The following is a 13,492-nucleotide window of genomic DNA, read 5'->3' as shown; positions in this document are numbered from 1 at the left end:
TAGTTAGGTCAGAGATTTAAAAACAAAACCAAAAAACATTGTGCATGTTTAAAAAAACCTGATAAAAATGTCAATTTTGCTTTAAGAATTGATAAAGCCAGATGTTGGCCTTTTTGCAGATCTGATCACTGTTAACTTAAGCTCTGTAACAGTGCTAGCGTACAATATATATCTGTTCTGACCGTGAAAAAAGCATCTTTTTCTTACCTGACAAGCCCTATTCATCCCATCTTTACCCACAATGACACGAAGCATGCTAAGATGCAAGAAATCAAAAAAGTACCTAACCTAGCTTCAGATTTTGTTTGTTCTGGACACATTAAAACAAAAGTGAATGGCTTCTCACATCCTCCCACTAGAGACCTGGGAGGAAGAAAAAAAAAAAAAACCACAAAACCAGCAAAACAGAAACCACCTGACCAAAGCAATTCCTACCTTGGCCTCAGTCTCCATAGTTTATGACATAAAAGGAAACATCATTTATGGGTGCAGAAAAACTTGCAGATACATGCACCTGAACTCCCAAATATACCCAAACACTTGTTATTCGGCTCAAACTGAAGAAGCTTTCATCCTTTCAGCTAAATCGTAACTGAAATCCCAAGGGCCTTTCTCCAAGAAGCCATTCAAACTTGAATTTGTCTCCATCTGCTGGCAATGAAGAACTAACATCCCGTTGCCCAAACTACTACAAGCAACCTCAAAAGAACAAATGTTACAGGACATTGAGACACATGATAAATGTATTCCTTTCTAACAGACAGAGAGAAAATGGGGTAGGATAATGAGGACGAGGGAGAAGAGAGAAGAATCACATACTGATTACAAAAGAATTCCTATTCTAGTAGTTAAAAAATGAGGACAGAGACATGACAATGTAACCAAACATACAACGAAGCTTTTGTCCCCAGACTACTTGGCCTGCATACAAGGAACAGAGGAACTTAGGTTGGTGGGGACAGGCTGGGGCAGGGGAAGAGTGAGAGGCTGATGTTTGTGAAAAGAAAGTGAAATTGGTTAGTCTGCTTTAAGAAAGACAGTGAAGAAAAAAAGCACTCTGCTATTGTAGAATCCACCCACTCACTTATGAAATGCTCAAAGACCCAGACAGGGATTTACAGCCACCACTTCTAGGCACTGAATATGCAGCAGAAAACACTCAAATGCCCAGAGGCAGCTTCTGTGGTCCCAGAAAAGAAGCCTTCAGATTGTATAGGGTTATGGTCAGAGCCATTTTCTTTCAACAAGTTTGCTACAACTGAGTCAGTCATTAAGCTTAGCATTATAGACCATAGGAAGACACCTGTACACTGCAATTTTCAGCTCTAGTTAACCAATCAACATGTTTTATTTTTTATTTTTAAACAAAGTCACACAACTTCCTGGAGAAATAGAGAGTTCAAAAGCAGACCAATATAATCCTATTGCTTAGAAGCCAAAATAATAACAATAATAAAAAAAGGAGCTGGTGTTCAGCTGACTGTAAGACCAGGGTGGAAAAAAATGCAACTGCTGAGCAAGATTATTATTTCAAACATTGTCAAGAAGCATTCAGAAAGATCATAGTAATTTAAAGCTTCAAAATTTTGGTGATGATTTAAAAACTATAATAAAGATAATAAATTCAGTTCAAACCAAGCATATTCCATTTAATGGCTCACTTATACTAAGTAAGAAAGGGAATGCTGATGCAGGAGTTTTCTTTAGCCTTATTTAAAATCAGTTCAGAAAAGATTTATTTTCTCAGAGTCCACTATATCTGGCTTCTATTTATTTACATGAGTCTATATCCAGCAAGAGTTTAAACTAAATGAAGGTATGGGTTTATACACATCATATGCAATTATAAGTGCGGCATCTCCTTAAACCACCTGCTTTCTTTAAAAAGCTATGCAGTTTTAAACTTTTTTTTTTTTTTTAAAGGAATTGTACTGCTGCTAATCCCCATGTACTCAGGGAATCAGACTTCTGCTGAACCTGGAAGTAAGGCATGGAAACTTGTTCATGTTATTAACGTGTTAATTTGTTTAGTGATCAATCCAGAAGTAGCATTTGTATCCTTGAGAGCAATCTATTAAATTTAAAAAACTTTTATGCAGTAAGTGCTTTTCATTTACAATTGAGGTACTTTATAATCTCCTGGTGATGCAGCCTGCACAGTAAAATAATAGCACCTAGGATTTTCAAGTTGTTAGTGCCACAGATGCATGCAGCGGGACTGAGTTACACAGTATTTCTGTAATACACCATATCATTGCACTATTGACAAGTTAACAGTTCTGGTGCCTGCAGCAGTTCCAGTTGCCCTAGTAACATTAAATAGGTTACATGAATGCCACCCAAAAAGATGCATGATAGAATTACACCATGATGTTGAAGATGACAGCATATTAAATGATCACTTGCATGCCTGTATGCTTGGTTCTTCTGAGGCTTTTTTATTTTTTGGTATTTCCTGTTTAATCCTCGAAGCCAGAGAATGCAGAGGTAGGCCTACTAGTCTTGGAATGCTATTTATTCAATAAACTGGACTTCTTTTTTCCAGTTTGATGCAATTTTATTGCTAACCAGTACAGGAACGAACCTCCCACATGATCCCAATCTGAATCTCCCTCTAAAAACAAAACCCATGCTTGATCATAGCAGTTCCCAGAAAAAAAAAAGAAAAAAAAAATTAACAGGCTGCTGATACAATTATTGCTTACTATACTAGATTCTCTTAGTAGTTGTCTCATGTTAAATTCAAGTTCCCTGTGGCATGAACCATTCCATGTTTGAACAGTGCTTAGAACAGCAAAATCTTAGTCTGTGTCTACGGGCACTAGGAATTATGGAACAATTTATCTTCTCTCCCCCCTGCACATCCTCCACCCCATGCCCAGTACTGTAACATGGAAATTGTTACTTTTTTTAGCCTGAGGAAATGAGGTTTATACAATCGTCCTGTGACAGTTTTACCTACCCGTTTTATTTATTCTTTAGCCATTTAGCAGTCCCAAGATACTTCAGAAACAGATTTCAAAGATATGCAACGAGACTCAAATAGGCATCTTACTAGTGGAGACAGTTAAGTACCGAAGAGCTGCAACATGAGTTTAACTACAGTATTAGACACTAGAGAACCCACATAGAGGAGCAGCATGAGGAAACAAACAACAAGAATTTCACTACTGAATTTCTCTAGTTTCCCTTTAGCTATGCTGAGTTCCTTTGTAAAAGTCTAAGGGAGACTATACAAAGCCATGTTTCTATCCTTTCCCTAACCTAACTCCTCTAATTAAACATTGATAACATATCCAGGCATGAAGAATTCCACCTTTAACTGTCTCTTTTTTTTTTTTAATTTTTTTTTTTTTTTTTTTTTTTAAAAGAAAAGCTGAATGCAGTCTGGGGACAGAACACCCAAACCAAAGAATTCTACCTGCAGAGTGAAGCATAATTAACATTAAAATCATAAAGATACATTTAGGAACAATTAGGAAATTATCTCATATAATTTTCTGAGAACTAATAACCGTGGTACTAGGTTGCATGGATCACTACTTTGTTTCATTGAACAAGGAAGAAAAAGAAAGGAGAAAAAAAAAAAAGCATCTCCATCTTGAACATGGGAAGAAAAAGGAGTGGATTATGAACAGCTGTCAGAAACATATTCCATACCAGAAGTGCAGCTATTTTGGCACAAGAGCATGAAAACCTAATAACAAGAAAGCAAGGAAGATAGCACATTTTTATGCTCGCTGTCATCTTTCAGTTGCTTATCCAAGTTTCACTTGGAGACGTCAGGATGAAAAGAAACAGTCAAATAGCAGCAGCCGGAATGGGTGTTCCATTCACTTCAAAAGATCTGCATGCAGGAATAGTTTGCCAGTATCAATATAGTGCAAGCTGGCAGGACTGGAAAGTTACAAATTAAGTGTGCCTTCATCAGTGACCTACTATGAACAGACCTACTGAGCTGCTAAAATATTTTTAGTTCAACCAATTCCTGCCTTTTTTGGTTCCTCTTGCTCTTCCAGTTTATCCAGTCATGTGCACTTTTCCACTCCCTCTTACTGCCATGTAGTTTTTCAAGTTTGGCTCCAATTACCACTTGTTTCTGCTGAAGTGCTCAGATTTACAGCATTACTACAAACGGCTCATACAATGGCTAGATCTTGCATGTAGCAAGCAATCTTTCAACTGAAGAGAGATTTATACAGCAGGGAACTTTCTTCCTCCCACCATGAAGATGGACGTACTCACCAGCTGGTACTCGCTCCGACGGCTGAAGGCTTCCTTGATTCCTGAATCCCTCCACAGCGCGCCCAGTGCAGGTACATACAGCTGGAAGGTGGCAGGCTCTATGGGCATTCCAGCTTTGTTTTCAAAAGCCATCAAAAACATTCCGTGCTTCTCATTCTCGGTGTACTGCCAAGGGATCCCCAGTTTGTCCCGTGCATCAACCAGAACCCTGCAGCCCTAAAGAATGATTCAGATAAGAAAGTCAGTGATAAAAAGATTGAAGTGTAAAAGAAAAAGGACTCAGAGGTACTTGAAGCTTTGGGGTTTTTTGACACTATTCTGGTGAGACTGAACTTGGGAGAGTCATAAACATCATTTATTGCAAGATCTCCAACAGAAATAAGATAGAAAGAGCTTGCTTGTGTAAGCAACTTAGCCACAATGTATTTTTCCAGGTGGAAAAAAATACTAGCAGCAACAGCTAATTGCAACAAGCAATATACCAACAGACAATAAAAGTAAACATCAAATGTGTAAGAAAAGTGTCTGGGAACTAATGTATGATCCTCATAGCTGTTGTTTTAAAAGTAAAACCATGCCTGAAACTGTATTCTTCCATCTTTCTCTTTGCATTTGGGTTTTAGATACCAAAAAGGACATACTAGCTTCCTCGAGCATTAGGAGAGCAGAAGAGCATTAAAAAAAATTTTGTTGAAAGAACATATTCTATATTCTGGTGAAGCATAGACTATTGGGCATCCAAAATTGAGGAAACTTAGTAACTTCCAGTGCTGTATGCATCCACCAACTAGTTAAACATTTAGGTAAAAAAAAGACAGTGATACCAAACTAGCAAGATCCAAAAAGCATGTTGCTGTAAAGCATGATTTTGACACAATCCACTTGGATGCTATATAACACAGCTATCCAACTTTACAGATTTCTTGAAAATTTGTTGTAAATGAGCATCCTCCGTTGAGACACTTTCATACAAATGGTTACCTCCAGTAGGAAAGCCCAGCAGCAAGAGGACTGAAGACATTGCATAGATTTCAAGCTACTAGGCTCAGTAAAGCAGGTGCAATTTTCCATCAGCATCAGCTTACTTTTTGAACTTGCCACACATTTGCTAAGAAGTCATGACAGATAGGTTTTGGTACCCTAATTCTGGAAAAAAAAACCTGGAAGGAAAGTGATCTAGTTCTCAAATTTAACTAAGGATTATTGAGACTGCTTAATTTGACATTTTGCAGTTTTTATGGAAACTTAATTTGATATTCATGGCAACAAGCCAAACACATGAGCTTAAGTAACTTTGAAACTTCAGTCTTGAATCTAACTAACTACACCTATACTAAACAGCTTCAGATGGCCAATAGTTATTTCTCAATAGTAAGCACCATTTTAGTAATGGATAGATCTGTTAATGGTGGCTTAGCATCTCAAGTACCATCTAATTCATAAGTAAAATCTGTGGGTTATATTAAACTACTTTTCTCATTGCGCTGATCTTTCAGTTTTACAGTTTATGAAAATAAATGAAATTAAAAAACCAAAACTGAAGTTCTATTTCCACAGCTATTCACATGAACCTCCACATTATTGGACTGATTTTTTTTTTTTTTTTTTTGCAGACTTTAAGCTACCAGGACTGCACGTATGTTTTCTTAACACTTGAACCTTTCACCTCTCCAGTCCTTTAACAGCACCACAGAACAAGAACAGTAATTTTCCCAATGGAAATTAAGACTGGAGAGGGAAGTGAGAAGCAACTTAGTGTGAGTGTCACAGAATGGGAACTCAAAGTGAAGCATTGCAGTTGTCACTATGCAACAGTGTTCCTGTAGTGCAGTTTCCCAAAAATGTAAATATTTACGATTCTCTAGTGATTGCTACTTTCTTTATAAAAAGTAGACAATATATCTCTACAACACGTGAAAAGACTAAAATTGAATATGTTTTCAAACTGCTGCTTGAAATTCCAGACATAACTATTTAGTAACTGTCATACAGATCAAAAGCCGACTCTAATTCCTAGTTACAGAGTTTATCCCTTTATTAATAAAAGTCTTTAGATCTGCATTATTTGAACAATGTTAACAAATGTAAGCATTAAAAAAACCCCACTTATTAGGTTCTGTCTCTGAACTGCATTTGCCTGCACGACATGTCACGACCTTAGACACTTTTGCAAACCCATCACTTGCACAGAACGCCCTCCTGGGTGCAATTCAAAGACAGCATCAGCTCTTCCCTACCCCCAGTCGAGAACTTCAAGGTTAATTTTTTCCGAAGCGAAGCGTTGTGGTAACTGAGACTGGCGGGACACCGCTATTTCTAGGTATTTAATGCCATGTTTGTTACTGTTCAGTGAGAAGAAGTGTTTATGAACAGAAACAGTTAATCAGCACTGTGTGTCGGCCACGATCGCAGTCTCCCCACAGCCCACACAGGCCAGCTCTGACCTTTCACCTGCTTAGGCTCCAGCTCTCCACAACCATCTTCCCCAGCCCTCAGCTCCGGCTTTCGGACTGATTTAACCCTTACCCATCTCACAGCTACCGTAGTCCCTTCAGAGAGTCTCAAAGGAACGATGGCAAAATTGCACGATCCCTGTTCGGATAAAGCAGCACTGGGACCTCAGGCTCGGTCCGTTTCCCTACACGGTCGCTTTGCCTTTTCCTGCTCCCACTGGAGATACGGAGGATCTCGAGAGACTGTTGTTAAGAAAAGTTTCACCATTTGTTTGGAGAAAACTGCAGAAGAGGGTTTCAATCAAGGACATAGAGGCTGCTCCAGTCCCAGAATAGTCACTTATCTGCTGGCTGCTGCTCCTTGGAAATGCAGGTTTGAATCTCCCTGGGGCAAGAGAGAGGACTAAACTTAGACCTTACAGACGCTATGCGAGTGCATTAACTACTGTAAGGTCACCCATGGGGAGCACGCAGCGTCAGCACCTTCCTCTGACTGTTTGAGAGAGAAATGGTTACCCGATCATATACAAAGAGCCTGATCTGGGACAAAGTGACAGATTCAGATGTAGAGACATCAGCATAAGCACTGACAAAAACAGACATACAGAGACACACATAGAAGGTCAGTTTTAAACACTGAACGAAGAACATAAAAAATAGGAAACGGGTTTGCAGGAATGCTGTCCTACGCACACCCACAGGAACAGCACCTCTCAAAAATCAGAATTTTTAGAACACACCAGCTTTGAGATATACACCTAAAATGCATCAGGAGTAAAAGCTTTACATAAGGAGCAAAATAGCCAATGTTTCTTCCCCCCAGCTCTTAGTGGTTAAAAGTATTTGTGACTCAGCAAGATCCCCAGTAAAGTGAACCTAAACTGAAAACTTCTCCATCTCCACAGAACAGTTCTATAAATGTTACAAGCAGATGTCAGAAAGATGAGGAGAAACAGAGAAATCGCCAAATTTAGATCCCATGTATTGCTATTCTCGCATTTGAGAGTTACTGGTAACACTATTTTTTGCAGCCACAATGAGCATTTGATAATCCTTGCCCCATTAATCTGCAGAAGTAGGAACCGTAGGAAAGGGTTCCTCTTTCTGCAAACACATCCAAAACACTTTCCATACCTCTCTTCTCCAAAAAGACCATCATGGGAGATGGCCAGAGCACCACTTTTATCTGTAGTTAAAACAGCTTAAAAGTTTATATGTACTATTGATGCCCAGAGGTAAAGATTTCATTTAGAAGATTAAATTTAATTATAATTCCTAGAATTTCCATTTATTATAGAATGAACAGAATAGTTTAATATGTTTAATAATAAAGTATATTTATCAAAACTGAATTTGGACTCAGACACCATTGGTACAAATAAGAAACACCAAACAAGTCTTATTACACATACAACACTCCCTCCCAAGCTCTAACAAAGGTAACACCAGACTATTTTCATTGCAGTGCTCATTTCACAGTAAACCTTCCCTACAATGCTATGACAGTTTTTCTGATTTTCTACTACTATAGAAAATGTCAGTTCACTCTTTCATTCAGAAGATTGAATACTGTCAATTACCATTCTGTTTTCAAATTTGGAATATGGAAAAAAAATGTGGCAACAACTGTTGATATGAAATAAACTTCTGAACAGTTCAACTGATCTAAAGCTTTTGTGCTGCAACTGAAGCAGGACCCAGAATAAGCACAGATGGAAAGAATTAAAATTCACAGATAAGCATAGTGTCAGGTATTAGGAAATGGCAAAACAGCAGCATGCTAGAAGCACCAGTTAGGGAGGAAAAATAGGAAGTTCTCTGTTCCATTCCTTTCCTAATAATTTTTAACATATTCAAGTCACTGTATAAATCCCTGGCATGCACAAAACCTGAACGGAGATAGGGTAGAACAAGAAAAGGTGTAACAAGAGTGTGACATATGACATGAAGTATCATATCTTACACAGAAAAAACCACTAAATAGATCTAGAAACCCACAGCTTCGAAAAGAGATGACTAAGTATGATATATCAGAAATCTACAGAAATTACAAACCACTTGGAGAAAGGGAGAAGACGACAACTATTCTTTCCCCACCCCTTGCTACACAAGTACCAGTAGTAAAGAAGGGTTTTTCCTATACACCCCTCAGTGAGACAAACTCATTTACATAGGATGTTGGCCAAAAGTATAAAATGGACTCAAAAAGCAATCAAGACAAATTGATGGAAGAAAGGTCCAAAAAAGGACTATTCAGTTACATTCCAGATGCAACTCCTGGCTCAAGAAGTTCCCAAAACCAAAGGTCGCCAATAACTGGATGAATATACCTTGTTCTTGTACCCATTTTTGTGTTGGTTTTTTTCATGTCAGAGACAAAGCATTAGATACTTGGCCTGACAGAGCGCAGCTGTTAGGCACGAAGCAGAATGTTTGCTACTCACCAGCAGCATGAAGGTTTTATAAGCATTTGCACAAAAGCTCATTACTAAGACTGGCTCAAATATATTTTGTCTCCATTACTTTTGAAAGCATTCTAGCTTTGAAAAAAAACCAGGTAGTCTTGCCTTTTTAAATAATAATTAAATGATTTTGTGGGAATTATTAGAAAGGTTATCACCAGCTCATGTCACTTGAAGCCAGTGATGCTTGCCGATAGATGAAAAGAAGTGTTGCAATATTTAAAGAGCAGCTTGATTTAAGAATATCTTACATCAGTAGTTACGCTACTACATAAAACACAACATTCACATTTTAAATTATTCAAATACTCCAGTACTTGAAGGATTCATTATCCTTAAAATCTCACACTTTTTGCCAGATGGACCAACTCAGAGGCCGAGTGAACACACTACAGTTAAGCACCAAAAGCACAATGGAAACTATAGGTTTGGGGGGCACTAGCTCAAAAGTAAGGGCAGGTTCTTCCACACGCAAACCAACGGTCAAGTGATCAAAAGATTTGATTATTGTAGTCAAGTGTCTAGAGAGAACTTGCAAAACTACTTAGAGTTTGTATACAAATAGAAAAGTCTCCTACCGTGCATTTTCTCAAAATAATTAAGGAACTACTATTGGGTATGAGATCACAGACAACAGAGTAACTGTTACACATGAAATACTGCAGCAACTACTTTTTAAGGTTTTACCATTAATACACTGCTCGACCTCATACAAAAGCCCTAGACCGCCAGCATCTATATATCGCTTATGGAAACTGTTGTTGTGAGAGAACTGCTGATCACTGCTAAATACTTGATCAGGGGACTCCAAGTCACAGCTAAAAGGCCATACTGTCCTCTCCTATGGCTGTAAACAAACATCAACATTGCAGGCTACAGGGAGATTCAAACATGTTTCCTACTGCATGTTTTTCCTCCATTGCTGTTGACAAGGAACTGGCAAAGTCTGGGGTTCACAACTCACAGACACCAATATAAATCTGAACTAATGCCAAAAGCAGTGATCCCACCTCTGCAAGATATTTCTAATACACCCTTTATGCCAGTGGAACAGTACAAAGTGATGCAGCTATATGAACACTGGTCCAGCTAGACTGGCAAGTTTAACTGTACCAAAAAAATGCAACAGCTCTGTGATCACTGGTGCCAATACAAGAGGGAGAAAGCTGAATCACACAGCCATAGATGGGACTGGACTTTTCAGCAGCAACACTTACTGGCAAGTAAAGAAAGATGATAAAATGTAACCTATGCTTATTTTTAGAAAACACCTCTTAGCCTTCTAAAAAACAAATTTTCAAATACAGTTTTTAAAAATAAAGTTGTCAGTGCTTGCAAATATAGTCGCATGCACTTTTTTTTAGATTGCCATCTGGATCACTGGGAAGCAGGTGATCTACAACTAACAAAGTAAGAGCAAGACAATCAGATTTTTACAGCACGCTATCGTAAAAGCATTAACAGCTTTTTTATTTGATCTATGTCCTTGGAACTTTATAGCCAAGCAGCAGCCAAGATGCCAATGCCATTAAGGATAAGGTTTCATATTACAGAGCAGTCAAACAACTAGGTACCATCAAAAGGGGCATCTTTCCTGGTAGTGTAGTTCCACCCTCTCCTGTCTGATAGGTTTGTCATTTGTCTGAGCCCACAAGCCAATCCAGTGAGCAAACATCACCAAAAACCTAGTCATTTATATAAAAAGTGGTTTCCACTGCTTATATTAGTTTGCTGTAAGGTGAGACAGACACGAGGGTAGGAGTGGAAGCAGCACCAGTTAACCCAGTTAGACAATGAAAAGGCTCACCAGTTATGCATGTATTTTCACCATTCGCATATTCCCGTACCACCCAGGTGAGAGCAGGGTAAGCAATAAAGATGACCTACCTTCCAGCCCAACATACAAATAAAAAATGGGAACAAAGGGGAAGTGTCATTTACTTAGTCCACAGGAACACAAACATTAAGAAACATTTGGATTAGCCACTGAATCTCTGAATTGGGAGCAGCAGTGATGTCTGCTTGTCTGGAAACTCTGAAAAGAGTCCTTGTCTTTGACTGAATCCAGCAAAATGACGATAAATGCAGCAGAAGAAAAATACTCTTACTGCAAGCTTTACTTGCAGCTAGGCACAAAGTAGAGAGATGATCTCAGAGGTGACGACTGGTGCAGAATCTTAAAAAATTTAATGGTTTCAGAATTACATTACCAGGTTTCTCCTTTTCCTGGGACCATCACACTACTATCTAGTTCATACTTAGTTCACACTTTCAACGGAGCGGAAGCAGCATCTGCAGTTCCAAAAGTATCCTCATCACGTTTGGCAAGATCCTGTCATGCTGCCCTTATAAATATACTGCCACAGTACCCAGCAGATGTGCTTTGACAGAAGGGAAGGGTAGAGAGAGAGGGGTCTTCAACACTAGGATAAGACCAGCTCCTCACCCCCACAAGGGTGAAAAACACCCATCCAAGTGAAGGAAGCTCATCTGGAAATTCTACAGCCTCTGATTCCTTCTAGCTTTTTCTCCTGTTGTAATTTGTCTTGAACTTACTTTTTCAAACAATGTGTACTAGTTTGCTCCAAAGTTTTCTTGTAAACATTATTAGTAGCACAATTTGCTAATTTCTTTGCCAATACTGTTTCCAAGTTAATTATAAAAATGTATGTATACTCAACCAACTGAATATAATGTAAGCTCCCAAATTTAGTCACTCAAGTGACTAAACTTTTGTCTGGAAAACATCAAAGCATGTGTCTACAGTCTCCAGGGCCTAACTCATATTCTGCAATACTAATGACTACATCACAAGAGCATTGTAAGCTTTATTTTGGAACAACAATGAATATTTATCACTTACTGTTGACCATTACTCCTCTTCCACTATCCACCATGATGAAGACAGATTGCTCTCTCCCAGCCCAACCAAGAGACTCCCCAAACACAAGGAGACCACCAGAGCTGACAAATTTATTTTTAAGACACTGAAAATACATCAACTAGAAGTTAGTAAAAGTTTCATTGATTAAATGAACCTGGAACAGGAAGACCAACAAGACTTATAAGGGGTTTTTTTCTTTTCTATATAATTTTGTGAATATTATTTTTCATACTAAAATAACCACTACATGGTAAAAGCACAAAGCAAAGATAATCAGATTGAAATACCAGTTCTGTCTCAGAACTTTAGCACTTGTATATTAAATTTAATGGAAAAGTTCCTAATTAGCCACAGTTCCTGCAGAGTATTCTCCTGGTCATACCTTTCAAAAGAAGCTGTCCCAGCGGAAACAAGATTGACACTGTCCTGTGACCAGCTACTCAAGTACAGCTAGATCCCAACTCTGAAGTAACAGATTGAGTGTCACTGTCATAACCTCCTAATGGGTTACCAAATTCATTTGCACGTAAACCCAAGGAAATGTGGAGTCAAGTCAATTTAAGGAGTAACTAGAGTTCACATAATGGAAAGATGTATTCCCCCTTCCTCTCTAGGCTAGTAGAAGAAATATGCTTGCATTATAAGTAACTAGGTAATTTGGTCACTTAAAGTGTAGCTCCCAACTAAATCGAGGAATATTCTTCTCCCACTTCCCAGAGTTTGTACCTGTACCTGACTGAAACCTGCAAGTTGCAAGTTTTCTTTTGTTTTTCAATGACACAAGGTACGACTACCTTATAGTCAGAGACCATAAACACAATGTAAGCCCATTCAAGGTATACAAGGTACCTGCAACAATGAAGCAGCAGCAGTCTAGTTTTAGTATTGGTTGCAGAAGTCCGAAGTTCTTCTTAAAATGGACTTCAGCACAGGCTACTCATTTTGCCCACTTTACTGTCACTCATATTCAAGCTGTCAAGGAGAAATGCTCTCGGGTATGCCCACGTGTATTGCAACTGCACTCAAAAGTCCCAAAGATATATCCTCAGGGAGTTTTTGTGTTCAAAATCTTTGGTTGTTTTTTTCCCCCCACTCAGACCCCACAAACGAAATTACACATCATCTCCTCAGTAGTCCTTTCTTCCGCAGTTCCAGGCTTTTCTAGTAGTCAATCACCACAATTCAGGCCGCAGACAACAAGAAAACACTCACAGATGTATTGAAACCTTGAGCTGGCCTTCTCATTTTCAACATGGAAACTAATATTACCAAAAAATTCAACAGATTATACTTCAGGCTTTTAAAAGCTGAATTTTTTTCTCTCTTCAGATTGAAATCTCCCAAACAAGCTGGTGCAAGTACCACTCCAGTGCTTGTAGATTACTTTAATTATTTTCTTATGCAGCTAAACCAGGTTTTTTCAACCAGCATGATATTCTCATACTTGA

General features: G+C 38.5%; 1 protein-coding gene across 1 annotated transcript in view; it reads right to left on the bottom strand.

Annotated features, from left to right (window-relative positions):
• GNA12 (G protein subunit alpha 12) overlaps nt 1-13,492 on the bottom strand; it is a 44,702-nt gene that overhangs the window by 26,932 nt on the left and 4,278 nt on the right. The window contains exon 2 of the mRNA XM_030001916.2: nt 4,246-4,461. Coding sequence (XP_029857776.1) covers nt 4,246-4,461 — 216 coding nt within the window. The remainder of the gene's footprint in view (nt 1-4,245; nt 4,462-13,492) is intronic.

Source organism: Aquila chrysaetos, chromosome 25, assembly GCF_900496995.4.
Source record: "Aquila chrysaetos chrysaetos chromosome 25, bAquChr1.4, whole genome shotgun sequence".
In the NCBI taxonomy this organism is placed as follows: Eukaryota; Metazoa; Chordata; class Aves; order Accipitriformes; family Accipitridae; genus Aquila; species Aquila chrysaetos.
This window is presented reverse-complemented; position numbering and strand designations above follow the sequence as displayed.